At 34.3% G+C, this 16,406-nt stretch overlaps 2 protein-coding genes across 2 annotated transcripts; one reads left to right on the top strand and one right to left on the bottom strand.

Annotated features, from left to right (window-relative positions):
• Positions 1-6,414: 6,414 nt before the first annotated feature.
• LOC133194932 (uncharacterized) lies at positions 6,415-8,327 on the bottom strand. The gene is made up of 4 exons (XM_061330830.1): positions 7,823-8,327; positions 7,521-7,730; positions 7,310-7,410; positions 6,415-6,888 (listed from the first exon to the last, which is right to left on the bottom strand). The coding sequence occupies exons 1-4, from the start codon at positions 8,325-8,327 to the stop codon at positions 6,415-6,417; spliced, it is 1,290 nt and encodes a 429-aa protein (XP_061186814.1).
• A 4,623-nt stretch (positions 8,328-12,950) lies between these two features.
• Positions 12,951-15,755, top strand: LOC133195569 (uncharacterized). Its single transcript, XM_061331453.1, has 3 exons — positions 12,951-13,062; positions 15,115-15,202; positions 15,377-15,755. Exons 1-3 carry the CDS (start codon positions 12,966-12,968, stop codon positions 15,753-15,755), a joined length of 564 nt encoding a protein of 187 aa, XP_061187437.1. The 5' UTR covers positions 12,951-12,965.
• Positions 15,756-16,406: the final 651 nt, after the last annotated feature.

The following is a 16,406-nucleotide window of genomic DNA, read 5'->3' as shown; positions in this document are numbered from 1 at the left end:
TGGTCTTATCATAACTTGCGTTACAGACCTTTAAAAATTTTGCTTCGAATAAAAACCGTGAATCTCCGAAAGCTTAAAAAAGGGTTTGCGATTTGTTTAGATCAATTTTACGATGAACAAAATATTTTATATAGCCAATGCTAATAATTTTATTTTAGAGACAAACACATTACTTTGCATGTACATACTCATTACTTGATTCACAAAATCGAAAATTATATGCCTAAATCTGTGTAGTGAATTCGACAGGAAATGCACACGAATTCTCGGGAAGGGATTCAGAAGCCTGTAGTACACTCTAAAGGGCATAATTCCCTAAAACTAAAAGTTAAAAAAATAAGGATATGATATTATATGTATGATTTGCATATAGAGTTTATCCGCGTCAGCTATGAAAATATGCGCATGTCGTCTTCAAAGCAATGCAGCATGAAATGGCAGACACTTGCATTGATATCGATCAGTAAAAGATCGATCAACGGTCACAGTCCAGTGGGGAGCCAAAGGAAATTGGAAAGGGATGTATTTAGTTTTAAAACAAATTCTGATATAATTTTTTTATTGATATTCATTACAGTACATGTATAATTTGATTATCGGTAAGCCTCCCCCCTTCTATTTACATAGAGACAAAATACAAATAATTGAAATGCAGAATAACAGAACACTCACATAGAAGAATCAAAATTCACTTTCACGTCCCTTTTTATAAGCTACATAGAGATTTTATTTCTAGTTCAGTTATCAAATTATACGAAATCTTATGTTATTTTGTTACTTGTGGGAACAATACGCAAAACACGTCACAGTGCTTCTTTATAGAGTTATCCTTGCCATTCCCGGATTAGATCACTAGCTTGATTATGTTTCTTTTTCATGTAAGTGTCGGATAAAAAAAAATCTTAAAAAATATACCTAACAAACTGCTGACATGAATTGCAAGACGATACATCACGTCATCTACTAAGACAAAAACTGCATTAAAATAGATAAAGATTTTCTTTAGAACTCCTCCCTATGTTTACATGTTACACAGCCGTAGATACATGTATTTGATATAATTATTTCAGTGACAATGATAATTTTATCACTTAACTCTCTGGGGCTTTTCCTTGTGCATATGTCCTTGTAGTAACAATAAAATACTTTCAATTTGTTTTTTTTCTGGAACGGATTATCATCACGGACGTTGAATCTTTAAAATTTAGCGATAATGTGCACCGCCGTTTTCACAGAGGTGATATTGGACAGGACGCTTCTCGAGTCCCGATGAACATCTATTAGAATACTAAACATATTTCCTATGAAATATATTACCGGGTACTATTATTTTATGGATAATCTTGATAAAATCCTTTTAAAAATACTCGCTTACTTCAAGATTAACAGTAGTGTACATGTAGTTAATATGTACATTCGTATTTATACAGATAAATATCTAAAGAGTATCTTTTTTCTTTCTTTTTTTTTCATTTCAAGACTTGGAATGTCTTAAAATGTATTAGGAAAACAATTTCTGAAGAAAAAAAAATAACGAGTTAAACCATCGATTATATGGAGCGGAAAGGAGGTGTCTTGTCCACAAGTAATGCAAGATCGTGTTTGCATTTCTTACAGAACTGCACGGGAACAGATAATCTTTATTTATAGACAATAAAAAAGGTTGATTGTATCATGTTTCGCTTAAATTTTCATAGAAAATACTGAAAGCGTACACCACTGTATACGTTTTTTAAGCATTATAAACTTGGTTAACATAATTATCTAAAACTCCTTGTAAATTATAAATTAAACCCAATTTTACTTGAAAACACTGATGTCAATATTCCGATCGGCATGATAAATGTATATATAATTAATAAGTGTAAATACATGCAAGAACTTTTCCATTCCCAGCTGCTGACCTTCAATAAGTAAATGTAGGCCGGCAGTGGCAGATTTAGAAGTATTTTGTCATAGACTATATAAAACACATCCTATTATGCGATAAAACACAAGAATCCTTTCTGACATAATTAATTTTGTCAAATAAAAATCTGCAACAAGACAGTGACAAGGATAACAAGTTTTGAGAAGAAATATTCAAATGGTGTCTGCTATACATGTAATCCAAGCTTCCAATCTAACCCCCCCCCCCCCCAAAAAAAAAAAAAACAAACAAACAAACAAACAAACAAACAAACAAAAACGTTAGCTATTGTCTTTTGACATTCATGAATCCCAGACATATATAAATTGAAAACGAATAAAACATGCTTAAAAAGCTGATTATTTTCAATAAAAATGTTAAAAATAATCTTTTCTTAAAGTCAAATAAAGTCAATGTCCACAATGAAGGAGACGCGCGTTTTAATTGGAGGTACATGTAGTGTTAAATGTAAATTGATTGTCTGAACCATCTCAACTTATGTCGTTAAATTACTTTTTCACGCTGTAAATATTGGTTGAATATTTATCATAGTTGCGAAGACTGAAGAAATTGTTTCAGGTACATATTTTCAACATGATTGCTCTTTGTGACGTCATTTTTTTCAATGCATTGCGTCACTAATTTACATGTAATGTCCCATAGTAAATTTCACTGAGAAAGGTTCATATGGTTTTCATTTACATAAATAATTGTATTAAATTAATTTTTTCAAATGCAGAATTGAATTTAAAAAACAATAAAAAAATAATAAAGCCTTCAGATATAGAATTAAACAATTAATTTCTTTAAAAATATAGATTTTATTGTGGAGAAAAGGTGACGTCTATTAAAAAATGCAGCGTTTTTTACTTCAGTTTTTTGTAAAAACGGATGTGGCCGCACTTTTGTAAGGTTATTTTTTCTCTTTAATATTAAAAATCGTAGTGTATTTGTTCTTTCTGCAAAGTTTCGCATACATACTCGGATGCGGCCATATCGAAATATAGACTTGAAGAGGAGGAAAACGTCCAAAATAGGGGAATTCCGGAATATTAGACCGGTTTTGAACGTTATATAAATAAAAGGGCACGTGAGTTGAGAAAAATTTATTCCTATTTCACACACAGGTAAACCTTAACAGTTAATTGATACAATTGATAGAATGTAATCGTGCGTTTAATTTTTGCTGATTTTACAGGGCCGTAAATCGGTCTTAACGTACCCAGCTCTTTCTCAGTGAGGATCAGCACCATCATTGAAAACTTCTGTAGTGCACTGAGTACGGTGATATCATGCAAAATGGCATTGGTCTGGTTTTTCGGCTTTTCGTGCCCTCTGCATAGCCTGGTTCCCCCGCCCCCACCACTGCACTCTGGGAGTGAAAAAGCAGTGCGCAAGGGGGGGGGGGGGGACTAGCCCTCTGCATCACTCTGAAAAGAATGCATATCAATGGAAAGCATTAAGGGTTGAGTGCTTTTGTTTTTGTCATCGTCTTCCAGTGTACACAAAGAACCATTCAGAGTGTTTGGGCATGTAGGTAAGTCTGAATCTTCATCTTCTGCATCGCTTTTACCATACGTTGACTTTATTTCAAATTGTTCTTTTCTGGATTTTTTACACCTTCTGAAGAGAAAGACCAACATTACAGACATCAACAAGACAGAGATTATGCATACTGGTACAACAATTGGTATCCAGTTAAATTCTGACACCTCGATAAACGTCTGCGGGACTCCGGGTTCGTGGGAAGCATATTTTGAAACATTTGTCGGTAGCATGGTTACATTCTGGAGAAGGATGTTCAGTAGTTCTTTAGAACCCTTCACTATAGTGGGAGTCTGTAACTGTGGGGTTGTAGTGATGGATTTTGTGGGGATTCCTACGATATTCATACTTGCAGAAACTTTCTTCTCCTGAAAAAATGTTTGAGTCTCTTTAAGCACTCATGGTTAGGATAGCTAGCTAGTATGTATGAATTATCTTTAAAAGGCTGTATAGACACTAAATTGAAATTTTATTATTTCTTTCAAAATTTTGGATAGAATAGTCCGTTTGCCAATTATCTTTCCCTTGCATTGAACAAGCATTTAGAGTTATCGTTCTTAAAACACAGAAGAGTTCCACCGGACAAACAAACGTGGTTTCGCTTGACAGAACATACTAATCGATTGAAATGTCACTGTGTTTAAATACCTGTCGTTTACCTGAGTTGCAAGATTATTTGCGAGCAAGGGGCGTTACGGTGTCGGGCTATAACAAACGCACCTTGAGGGAGATCGCAATCGCTGTTAAACAGCTGGATTTACCTGTTGACCCAGATTTTCGTAGAGATTCTGTTTATAATGACATACAATCAAAACTGAAGAAAGCCGGCCTTCCAAATGAAGATCCTTTAAAAATGGATGGGTATACGTCAGATTTTGCGCATATTCCAGATTTCGGACTCATAGATGTTTTTAATTATTTAATATTTAACAAATCTGATTACGATGGACGAAAACTGAAGGGTTACAAATCCTTTGAGGACTACCGATTATTTTATGACGGACATGTAGAGAGTCTGTTGTTTAACCCGCTTCAGGAAACTGATAAAATTTGTCTTTTCAAAGCTAAAGTGAAACCAACACAGAGAGATAAAACATATCTCAATAAAGATTTTTATTCATTGTGGTTTTCACTTGATAAAGAAGATGGTGATGTTATCACAGGGCATTGTGAGTGTTTGGGAGGGTAAGTTAATATACATATATTTGGAGTTCTCATACTTATGTATTAAACTAATATTAAAATTATGATAAACTTAATGAATTCTATTTATAATATTATACATTAATTTTGTAGGTCAGATGGGGCATGCAGACACCTAGCTGCAGCTCTTTATGAGTTGGAGGCATTTCAGGCCAAGTCATGCACTGATGGGGAAAACCAGTGGAAAAAAAGAGCTCGTAAGCATGACATCTCCTTGCCAGTAAGACATCTTACTGTTACGAAAGCCAGGTATGTTTGTGAAGAAGAGCAACATGTACCAGGGAAACCCCACATTGATTTGTTTGACCCAAGGCCATTGGACAAACAATGCAAGATCAAGAAAAGAGGGAATTTGGCCTTAAATTACAAGAGGTATCATATATATATATATATATATATATATATATATATATATATATATATATATATATTGTACAGTAACAGAACTTGTTCAACTTGTTAATAAGTAATAAAAAAAATTACTTCCAATTAAATCATTTCCTTGCAATCTGTTTTTCCCCCAACATAATATACAACGTGTACATTTTAGATAGCTGCAAATGCCCAGGCTCTTGATATTTTGATTAACCCTGAGGATTTTCCAAACAAAAGTCATCCTGATCCAAAATTGCAAGACCTCGATCAACTATCTATTTCTTACAAAGCAAAGAAATTCATGGAAAGCCATGCTGGAAACATGGACGTTGAAGATTTTTATAATTCCATCAACTATTCCAAAGAAGATATATCCAACATTAATGAATATACCCAAGGACAAGCTACAAATGAAGCATGGTATGAGATGAGGGTTGGTCTTTTAACAGCTTCAAACTTTAAACAAGCCAACAAGTATATCGATGACAAAAAAGAACCATCAAAATCATTTATGAGAAGCTTGATGGGTGAAAATCGAATAGAAGATCACGCCTTACCCGCGCCATTAAAATGGGGAAGGGAAAAGGAAAATGTGGCCCGTGACATGTACTTCAGATTACGGCGTCGCCAACACAGATGCCTGAGAGTAAAAGAAAATGGGCTTCTTATAAGTGAAGAGTTTCCAGTACTTGGATGCAGTGTTGATGGCATATGCACATGTAAATGCATTCCTCCTCACCCACCAAAAATAGTTGAAATAAAATGCCCTTATTCTATGCGTAATGAAAAGCCAAAGGATGTGGCAGTCAAGTCAAAATGTATTTATGACAAAAGCTCTGGGACTTGGATTGTAACTCCAGATTCAGCATATTATGCACAAATACAGGGACAGTTAGGTCTTTATGGTTATGAAAATGCTGATCTGGTTATATACACACAGAAAGGAATTCATGTCTCTCATGTTCATTTTGATAAAAAATTTTTCTCTAGTATGGCACAGAAACTTGTATTGTTTCACAAGATGTATGTTCTTCCTGTGCTGTTAAAACAATAACAAATATATTTTCCTTGTATATTATTTTATATATTTTTCATCTTAATACATAATTTTTTCAGTTTTTCATTTATTATATTGTCAGATACCTGGTATTTGAGCAAATAATTATATACTTTAAAATGTAAGATTGAATTGATGATAGACTTAACAGTTGAACTCTGCTTGCATTAATTCATTTGCAATTATACATGAATGTATGAAATAATGAAATATAAAGATTACTTAAGAGTTGATCAATACAATTGTACATATTTCATAAATTATATGATCATTAAATCATGTTGATTTTATAATTACTAAACATGCTTCAGATTGATTTTACATTTCATTTGACTAACTTTGAATCTAAATTGCAAATACAGGCACAAACACCCAAAACTTGATCAAATAAAGGATGTAGTCTTAAAGGCATAGTTCTTTGTAAAATTTTAAATGTTTTTAACCTTCCAATGGCACGCTCCACATGAATCCGGGCACTTGCAATCCGTCTTGTCTTTGTCACTGCTCTACTGCTCAACTGTCTACCCATAGAGTAAGGCGGTATATTCAGAGTACATGATCTTCTGGCTAAGAGATCTCGTATTAAAAATCCACGGTCAGCCATAATATCATCTCCATGTTCTAAATATTCAAGATAACCACTTTCCTCAACAATACGTCGGTCTGAAATACTACCAGTGAAAAGTTTAGAAATGAAAGTAAATGATCCTGTGGGAGAAATGGAGATAAGTGCCTTCAGGGTATTGTGGTGTTTATAATTAGACCAGGTTACTCTCTGAGAGGATGGTAAACTTGGTTTCTGAATAAAAAATTCTGTACAGTCTATAATTGATCTGGTCTTTGGGAAATATTTGAATGCTTTTGGTAAGTTAGCTGTTATCTGCTCTTTATTTGGCCATGAAATTAAAAAATTCAACTCCAGATACAAAAAATTTATCCATGTTGTGAAAATCCGACTGATACTCGATGGATGAATACCAACTAAATCACCCAACACTTCTACATCTAACCCACGTTTAAGACGAACCAAAGTGATCACAAATTCTTCTCTCAGTGAAAGTTTCCTCTTTGGACCAGCTTTCCGAGCCAACAAAATTGGATTAAATAGAATAAAAAATACCCAGTACTTATATTTTTATATAAATTGAAATACATTTATAGTTACTTATAACGTATGGAAAAGCATAATTAAATCGATTTTTTAAGGGGGGGGGACTCACTCCTTTGAAATCTGTTGTATCCTGTCCCCTCCAGTAGTTCAGCTTTTCTGCTTTTGGTCTAATCCATTGAAATAAGAACAGGAAGATGGACAGATTTAAGCCTGTAATTGAATTTAAAAGAAAAAAACTTGCATGTGATCATAATTTATATGCACCCAAATTTTGTGCTATTTTCCTTAATTTTAAAACATGCAGTGGCACATACATGTACCTGTGTAAAATTTGCAGCTGTTGCTATCCTGCAGTACTGATGACAGAAACAACTTTCTACTCATTTGGTTTCTGTCCATCAATTCCTCGTCAGCATATTTGTGAATATGTTGGAAATGCACACATGTCTGGGTTCCAACATCCGACATTGAAACACATGTTGTCTGAACAAGAGCGTCAGTAGAAGTTGTGGTGGTAACTTCTTCTTCCCCTATAATATCATTTAAAAAAAAATTTATTTACACTTATTTCGAAATATGTTGAGAAAAAAATTTGTCATCTTATTGTATATTTAAATGTTACCTGCTAGACATGGAACTTCACTGGCTGCATCAAACCAAATCTCCTCAACCTCAGGTGCCTGAACATAACTTGTAGATTCAAATATTTCATGTCCATGTTCAACACTAGTGCTACTGGAAGTTAAGCAGGTATAATCATGCTCATTTGAAACGGTCTCTAAAATGAATGATTCAATGCATGAATCAGCGCTGTCTTGAGATTCGTCCTCGTCATTAATCAAACACTTTCTAGGGCGCTTCTTAGGTGACGGTCTTGAGGTTGGTGGTTTTCGTTTTTTCTTTGCCGACAGCAAATTTCTCTCAAATTCTGTACTTACTGCTGGTAGCGGGTCTGGATGTGAATCCGAAGGCCCATTTCCTCCGACGAAGTGCTTTGAGCAAATATAGGTCTCTTTCCGAATGCTCTCAACAGTGAAGTGTTTCCTTCCGCACAGCCTGACCCAACGTTGACATTTTTCAAGCTGCGTTTTCGGTTTCGGGAAGGGAATAAACTTTACACCATCCATGTTTGACTTCCGTCCGATATATCTCGAGTCGCTATTACAATCGCCATAACAGCAATGTTTTACGGGCATTATTATACGTCGCAGAACACGTGAAAACAATGAACTGTGTCAAGCTTGTTAGTTGTTTGTCCGGTGTTGAACCTACTTCCGCTTTATCGCTTATGTGCTAGAACAAAAAGCCCCCTATGCGCTAGGTAATATGCAATTAAGCTATTGCATGACTTTTAATTAAGACAGTTGGCTGATACTTTGTCTTTCCCACGTTTTCCGCTAAAAATAGATGCACGAAAACCCAGTTCTATTTATAGTTTGTTTTCACGTGGAATATCAAAAACATTCATGATCAAGTACATTATTATATAATAAAGAAAATCTTGATAAAATAGAAAAATATCGAGCATATAAATGATATATTATAAATGATATATTACTAGCATAAAACCATCCTTGGGACTGTGCAAAATGAAACACAAGCATTACATGACTATATACCGTATAACAGGAATTAAATATATATATCAACAAAGAGTTTTAAACAATTGAATGTACAAAAATAAAAACTTACAATGTGAATTGACAAATCCTAGCTATTCCACAGCAAAACTTCTTAAGTCCCTTAATTCAGTAACGTAGTTGCACACAAGTTTTCTTGAAATACTCATGTATTTACCATGTGTTTACTGCATGGTCTTGATGATCGTCTTTACACATGTTACAACCAACGACTTATATTTTTAGATATTACTGAATATCAATATGTAGGTGCGGATCCAGACAGGTTGCGCTCCAGGAACTAATTCATCTCTAATGTAGATTAAGAAGAGTCCAATCAAATTATTAGAAACCTTAAACAAATTGCAACAGAATTTATTTTCCTTCATATTGAATTTTTTTTTAAAAATGACTTTCAAGTCTGTGGGATGGGACGTACGTTAAAAAAGAAATGATCGTTAGAAAAAAGAAGGCTTAAGGGTGTAATATTGTTGCCAAATGATAAAACGGTTTTAAAGTTCAGAATTTATTGTAAGTCCAAAAATATTAATTTCACAAATGCATTTTAGAAACAAACTGATTTCGTAGATGGAACAAACTGAATTTTACAAAGAATTTTCATAGATTGACTCACATACAAACTCACTCACATCTAAGCTTTGACAACTCCGCCCACTTTCTTTCTGTCCAGCCAATTAACTTAAGGATAAGGAAGTAGCATGAACAGGGGGAATCCGTATGACATTAATTTACAAGACTGAAATTAGGTAGAGCTAAGCATAACAAATTCAAAGAACACAATCCTAAGATGTAACCATAAAGTTGATAACACGTATGAGTAAATGACATTGATATCGTGAGACAGGAAAGAGATGTCAAGAATTAGATATTGCTACCATGTGCAAAAATGCCCTTTCTAAACATCAAATAGAAACAATTAACCTTCAACTACAGATGTCAAACAAGACCGAAAATTAATAGAACAAATATATAGAAATAGATTGATAATTAATTATTTGTCATTTATAAACCCACATAACACATAATGATAACAAGGGGGGGGGGGCAAAAAAAACCCCCTAAAACATTATAAAAACCGGTCGTATGAACTAAATTGAATCGCCGATACTGTACGTTTAGATGAATGTGGATCAAGTGCTGCTGGCTCGGGGTTAAACAAAATACAATCATTTCAGTCAGTCGATATAGTGTATTACAGGCGCGGATCCAGGAATTTTTCCAGGAGGGGGAAGGGGTCCACCCTAGTGAAGAAAAAATTCCCAACCCAAAAATTTCTTGACAAGCAAAAAAATGAAAATATGTATAAAAACCCCCTAAATTCCTTTCCCAAACGTATTAAACCCAGAAATTGTCAAGCAAAAAAAAAAAAAAAAAAAAAAAGTTAAACTCCATTTCCCAAAAGTGAAAACCTATTTCGTGGTGGTCCACGTTTTCTAAAGGGGGGGGGGGGTTCCAAAGTCATTTTTTATTTCATTCGGTATATACTTTTGATAACTCTGCAAATTCCAGGGGGGTCCTGCCCCCCCCCCCCCTCTAGATTCGCGCATGTAGTAAATTTAATATCAAACCAAAACTATGAAATAATGATCTTTCCGACTAAATGGCATTTCCTCGTATCTTTAAATAGTTCTGCCATGTGGTACTAGTGACATGAATTTCTTGTATACAAGTCTGTCGCATTAATATCGAATTCATATCCATCGGATAATGTACAGTAAATTTTAACATATCCCCCCCCCCCCCCCCCAAAAAAAAAAACCCATACATTTTCTATGGATTAAGCACACAGGCATTGTTTCTTAAATAATTTTTTTTTACCAATATTATAATAATAACACAAAAATTATTAAAGAAATAAGTGCCTGTGGGTTAGCATGGTGGTTTGCTTTTAATTAGTTAACGAAAGGATATTTAACCATGCAGCATGGAATACTCTGTTTACAAAATTATTGCTGTTTTTGAGGTTAATACGATGAATTATAGCCAAATAAGGAGTACAAAATTCACCGAGCCCGAAGGGTGAGATGAATGTTGTACTTTGAAGGTAGCTATACATCATCGTATTTACTTTTAACTGAAAAAATAGAATAATTGTTTTTAATATTTAAGAGATGAATTTAATTTTTGAGAATTCAGGAGGACGTGAACTACGACGCTTCACGCCTGCATATTCTCTTCATGATAAATATGCAGGCGTGAAACGTTGTAGTTCATGTACCTCATGAATTCTTTAAAAAAAATTAAATTCATATCATATATTTACATTATTTTTCTGATGACTTGCCACATATTTTTGTCATTCAACGATCATTCTTGAAAAAAAAAATGCACTATTTTTTTTTTTACTTCAATCACATCACAATGGAAATATTCCTACTCGTCCCACGGTAGTTCATGAGAACATGAACTTTTTCGAATTTGCAAAGAATCTTAAGGAAAAATATTTTGGAAATGTAAATATGTATCAGTACATGATTCAATGATACAAACTCAACAAGATGCCCATGCAATCTTACGTTTTTACATCTCACATAACTATTTAAATTTGCTGTTCAGTCCTAACCAACCGCAATGAGAGAATTAAGCGGGGTTAAAATAAGCAGAGAAAGCTGTATTGATTTGGAATTTTAAAATTTATTTTTGGTGCGATGAAGAAAAAAATATGTATATAAGATATATTTAAAAGGAGGGGGATTATCAGGAAAAATTGACAAATTACCTGAAAAAAACCTTTGACTAGCCCCAAAAACCAATAATATTTTTTTGAAGACTGTTTATTTTCTCTTGCCAGGAACTCTTCGTTTACATATATGATTGACAATGACATATCAAGAGATGTCAATATTGTATTGTCTGGTTATGATTGTCTATCTCTTAGAGAAAATATGTTATTCTTTGACCAAGTTCATAATTTTATTTAAAAAAACACTAAAAGATTATAGAGTGTGAAAATGTAATAAGTATTAATGTGCACCATGAAGACTGAAAGTACATGTACAGATATGGTTCTGAGCCTTCTTTCCTCCCCTTTCATTTCCCCCCTTTTTATTGTTCATTTCCATCTCTTTTTTTATACCCTGTAACCTCTTTAAAAATCAGTTTAAAATACAAGTCTTTGTAAAATTTTAATATATACCTTTGTTACATTTGTACCTTGATCTCTATGATCTCTAATGGAGGGAACTAATGTATACAGGCCATTTTTGCCTGCTTTCAATCCACGTTCATTGTACTTACTTCTATGTATATCATGAATATATAAAATAATTCTTAAGTTAAAACCAATATCAAAATTTGGGGGGGGGGGGTTGGGGTTGGGGTTGGTTAAGGTCCATTAAGGGGGGAGCCATTCAATGAAGATTTTATCCTAAAGTTTATAATATGTGTCTGAATGTTATGTTCACCTGAGTGGAAGTCGGGTGCAAGTGAAATAACTTTCAAAAAACTATCTGCATCAATTTGGAATTTTTTAGCCCAATGTAGAAAACTTAAATCCTTGTGTTAACCTGCAAGGTCTTGTGCAGGTGAAAATAACGTAGAATTTCTTCTAAAATGTAGGATTTCTGCCAATCAGAGAGATGGGAATTATTGAATCAAATAGAAGTGTTTCTGTTGAAATGTTTCTTTTTATGAAAAAAATGGAATATGCGTATAAGTTAAATCCGTTTTATAAATACCATTATTTGATAATCATTTCATGAATCCATTCATCGAATTTAGTTATGAGGGGTGAGGTGGGGGTCGGCTCTTGATAAAAACTATAATATGTAAATTTAGATTTTTGTCAGGCATTGTATTTTGGTCTCACCCATCATCAGTTTTGTTTTCTCACAATTAAAACTTTTAAAATTACGTCCACAAAAGTCAATAAAACCCTGGCGCACTTATTTAGGTAGTTTAATTAGTCAATATTAGTTAAATATCCTAAACTGGAAGAACAGTGCCTCTGTGTACATATAAAGTAAACAAAGTTTTTATCGACTTTCTCCGTCATTAAGTTCTTGTTCTTCCATAATGTCGATATGCCCCGTCCCTACGGCCATATCAAATGGATATTACGTCGGAGCTAAGGTGTCGTATGCCGCGGGTGACGTCATACAGTACATCTGTAACAACGATTATGTTATGTCCGGAAGTCCTAACGCCGTCTGTGACGCCACTGGAGTCTGGCTCCCGGTCTCTGGGTCTGTACCGGAATGTAGTTCATCATACCTCAAAGACGGTACGTTTTCCTGACTTTTCATTTACTATAATACCTCAAAGACGGTAGGTGTCCTACCTCAAAGACGGTAAGTGTCCTGACTTTTCTTTTACTATACCTCAAAGACGTTAAGTTAATCTCACTTTTCTTTTACAATACCTCAACTAGAGTCGGTAGGTTTGCCTGACTTTTCCTTACTATTTGCATAAAGGGATTAGAAACAGGTCAAATTTAGGAACTGATCAAATGACTGTTCAGTCTAATTGTAAGACAAACAAGTTGGAGAAAGATAACAGAAGTACAGTTTAATTAAAAAAAACCAAAAGATTGTTTCAATGTTAATTTCATATGTGGATAAAAAAGGATCCAATTAGCATATTGAGCTTGAGGTTCCAGTTTATTTCGTGAAACAGGAGTTTACTGGATGGTGATATGTGCAACGTAAGCCCAATGTATTTATCAATTTAAGTAGACGGAACATTAATTCCATTGTCAAGGATAGTACATGTATATGAAAACAAGGACCTAAAAATTAATATGAAGCAAAGCAGCCCAAATACGACCCAATTTTAGGTTATATTTGCTAACAAGGTTGTTGAAATCCCTGTAACATCAACTTACCTGTGGGTAGCCTGGGACGGTTTAAAAATTGATGGTTCTCAGAGCATATGCTCTTGAGTAGCGAGTTTGTTTGGAGACATAAACACCATATACAGATCTAGAATACCGGTATTAATTACTACATAAATAAGGACGATGGGAATTAAAGCTGCAGTCATCTCGTCATATTTAGTTGTTAGTTGGCCCTTATCGTGTATAGTAAGTAAAACATCCAAATATGAAACAGATGTGGCAGACTTTGATGTGGTGTCCTTCATTTCAAGTTCACTAGGGTATATCGCGTCGACATAATTATGAATGGAAATAAATACACGTATTACGTCGTCGACACATCTGAATGTAGAGTTGAAGGACGGCAAGTGTTTTTTTTCTCATATAGAAGTTTCTTAATGAATTCTTCATATGGATATTAACATAGCTTGGCTAATAAAGGGACACAATTAGTGCCCTAGGGAATTTGATCCAACAATTTGTTGGAGGACTTGGTCTTCGATGGCAACATAAATGTTGTCAGAGAGGAATTCCAGCATATTTAATACCAACTTCAGAGTACTTGTGTATAGAATCAGGATAGGTTTTTAACGAAGTAATTATGTCGATGACCAATCACAAGAGGTGAACAATTCTGAGTTCCAGTTTTTACTGAAGAAGGCTTCAAGAAACATTCGTCTATGATATCAAAATGGCTAGTTTTTAAGTTATCGTGGGAATGGTTGTATAAAGTGTAGACAAGTCGTACGTTTCGATTTTGATGTTATTGACTTTTGAAAAAAATGGTGATTGATTTGAAATGTTCTTTAGTTTCTGAGGATCAACATCTGATTTTCATTACTTCTAGAATATGCCTTAGCACTAAGTATGCCTGAAGTGTTTCCTTTACAGCAGTTAATATTTTGTAATGAGTAAAGATGGGGTTGGAAGAGCATTTGCTGAATCCGACAATGTACATCTATGTTTGTAAGAACTTTTATAAACTTTAGGAATCATATAGGTAGGGTATAGATCGAACTCACCTTGGTTGACCAGAATGCTAAAAGTATTAAACACTGAAATGCAATTTTGAAGAATTTCATCCTTGGAGAGTGAACTGTGAGTATAATTATGTAGGATTTTGAGACGTAGAATGAAAATAAAGTTCTTCCATTCCAAGTTATAATAAATTAATGAACCTTACAAGCTACAAACAAAGACTATATTTTTACATGCTTTGTAATCTTATCAGTTCTTTTATCCCATCTGATTTCGAGAAACAGGATATGTACTAGATGGTTCTGAATTTGCCTTCTATTTTTCTAATACGATTCTTTTAATTTATTTCTGCAACACAATATATCCTTTTCATATGTAGCCCAACGTTTGGCATAATCCTCGAGAGGATAATAGAAAATATTTAAAAATGATTATTTTATACCAGTCTGGTTCATACTGGTGCTATCGTTATTTTTATTCCAGTCTGGTTCATACTGGTTCTATCGTTGTTGGGGTTCATCGCCATAGTGATCATTCTGCTCCTGCTGATTCTCTGTTGCAGATTTTGTTGGTAAGTAAAGCTTCTACGATCGTTACGAATAACCCAGCACTAACGATAAATAAGCTAAGGCGCTTAGACGTAGACCCATTAATGTTATTGTCGGGTATTATTTAAACATTTGATCAATATTTCAATGAGAATTTGTTTTTATTTCATGTTTTGTAAATATTTTGTACTCTGCAGTATTCGAAATCGTGTCGATGATGAAGAGAGTGAGGCGGGCGGAAGAGGATGCTGCCCGTGCTGCAGATCGTCGTCAGAGGAAGAGGAAGAAGAAAAGCCAAAACCGCGGATGAAACCTCTCACAACAGCAAAGAAATCTCCGAATAATAAAATAAATAAACCCGTCACGAAAAATAAAATAACGAAAAAGAAAGTTGTGTCTAAAAAAGGGAAAATAATGAGGTCAAAGAAAGGGGTAAAAACTCTTAAGAAGGGGAAAGAAAAAGCTACAGTGAAAACAAAGGAAGACAGACCACTTAACTCCCGTGAAGCAAAGAGCGTTACGGAGTGGAAGCCATTTGCTAAACCCGTGAGAAATATAAACACAAGTACCAAATAGGACTCACCAATAGTGTTATTCTTTTTTATGCCCCCGTAATCGAGGATTCGGGGGCATATTAATAGTTTTTGCCCTGTCTGTCTGTCCGCAAAATTTTAACCTTGCCCAAAACTTTTGATTGGGTCTATGGCTTTCATATTTCACATGTGTATTTCTTGTGACAAGACCTTTCTTTGGGTACCGACAAATTTGACCTTGACCTTGGAGTTTGACCCACTTTTGCAAAATTTTACCAAACTTGAATCTTGGCCATAACTTTTGAACAGTTGTTGCTAGGGCTTTCATAATTCACATGTGTATTTCTTGTGATCAGACCTTCCCTGGGATACAACAATTTTTGACCTTGGAGTTTGACCTCCTTTTGAAAAACTTTAACTTTGGCCATAACTTTTGAACAATTGGTGCAAGTGTTTTCATATTTCACATGTACATATTCCCTGTGGCAAGACCTTCCTTTAGGTATCAACAATTTTGACCTTGACCTTCGAGTTTGACCTACTTTTGGAAAACATTATCCTTGGCCATAACTTTTGAACAGTTCACTGTTGGTGCTAGGGCTATAATATTTCATATGTGTATTCCTTGTGGCAAGACCTTCGTTTAGGTATCAAGAATTTTTTTTACCTTTGAGTTAACCTACTAATGAAAAAA

The sequence above is a fragment of the Saccostrea echinata genome, unplaced genomic scaffold (genome assembly GCF_033153115.1).
Source record: "Saccostrea echinata isolate AGI-Se365-2 ecotype Australia unplaced genomic scaffold, CSIRO_AGI_Sech_v1 ptg000029l, whole genome shotgun sequence".
Classification (NCBI taxonomy): Eukaryota; Metazoa; Mollusca; class Bivalvia; order Ostreida; family Ostreidae; genus Saccostrea; species Saccostrea echinata.
Note: the sequence above shows the minus strand (reverse complement) of the source record. Positions and strands in the feature narration are given on the sequence as shown.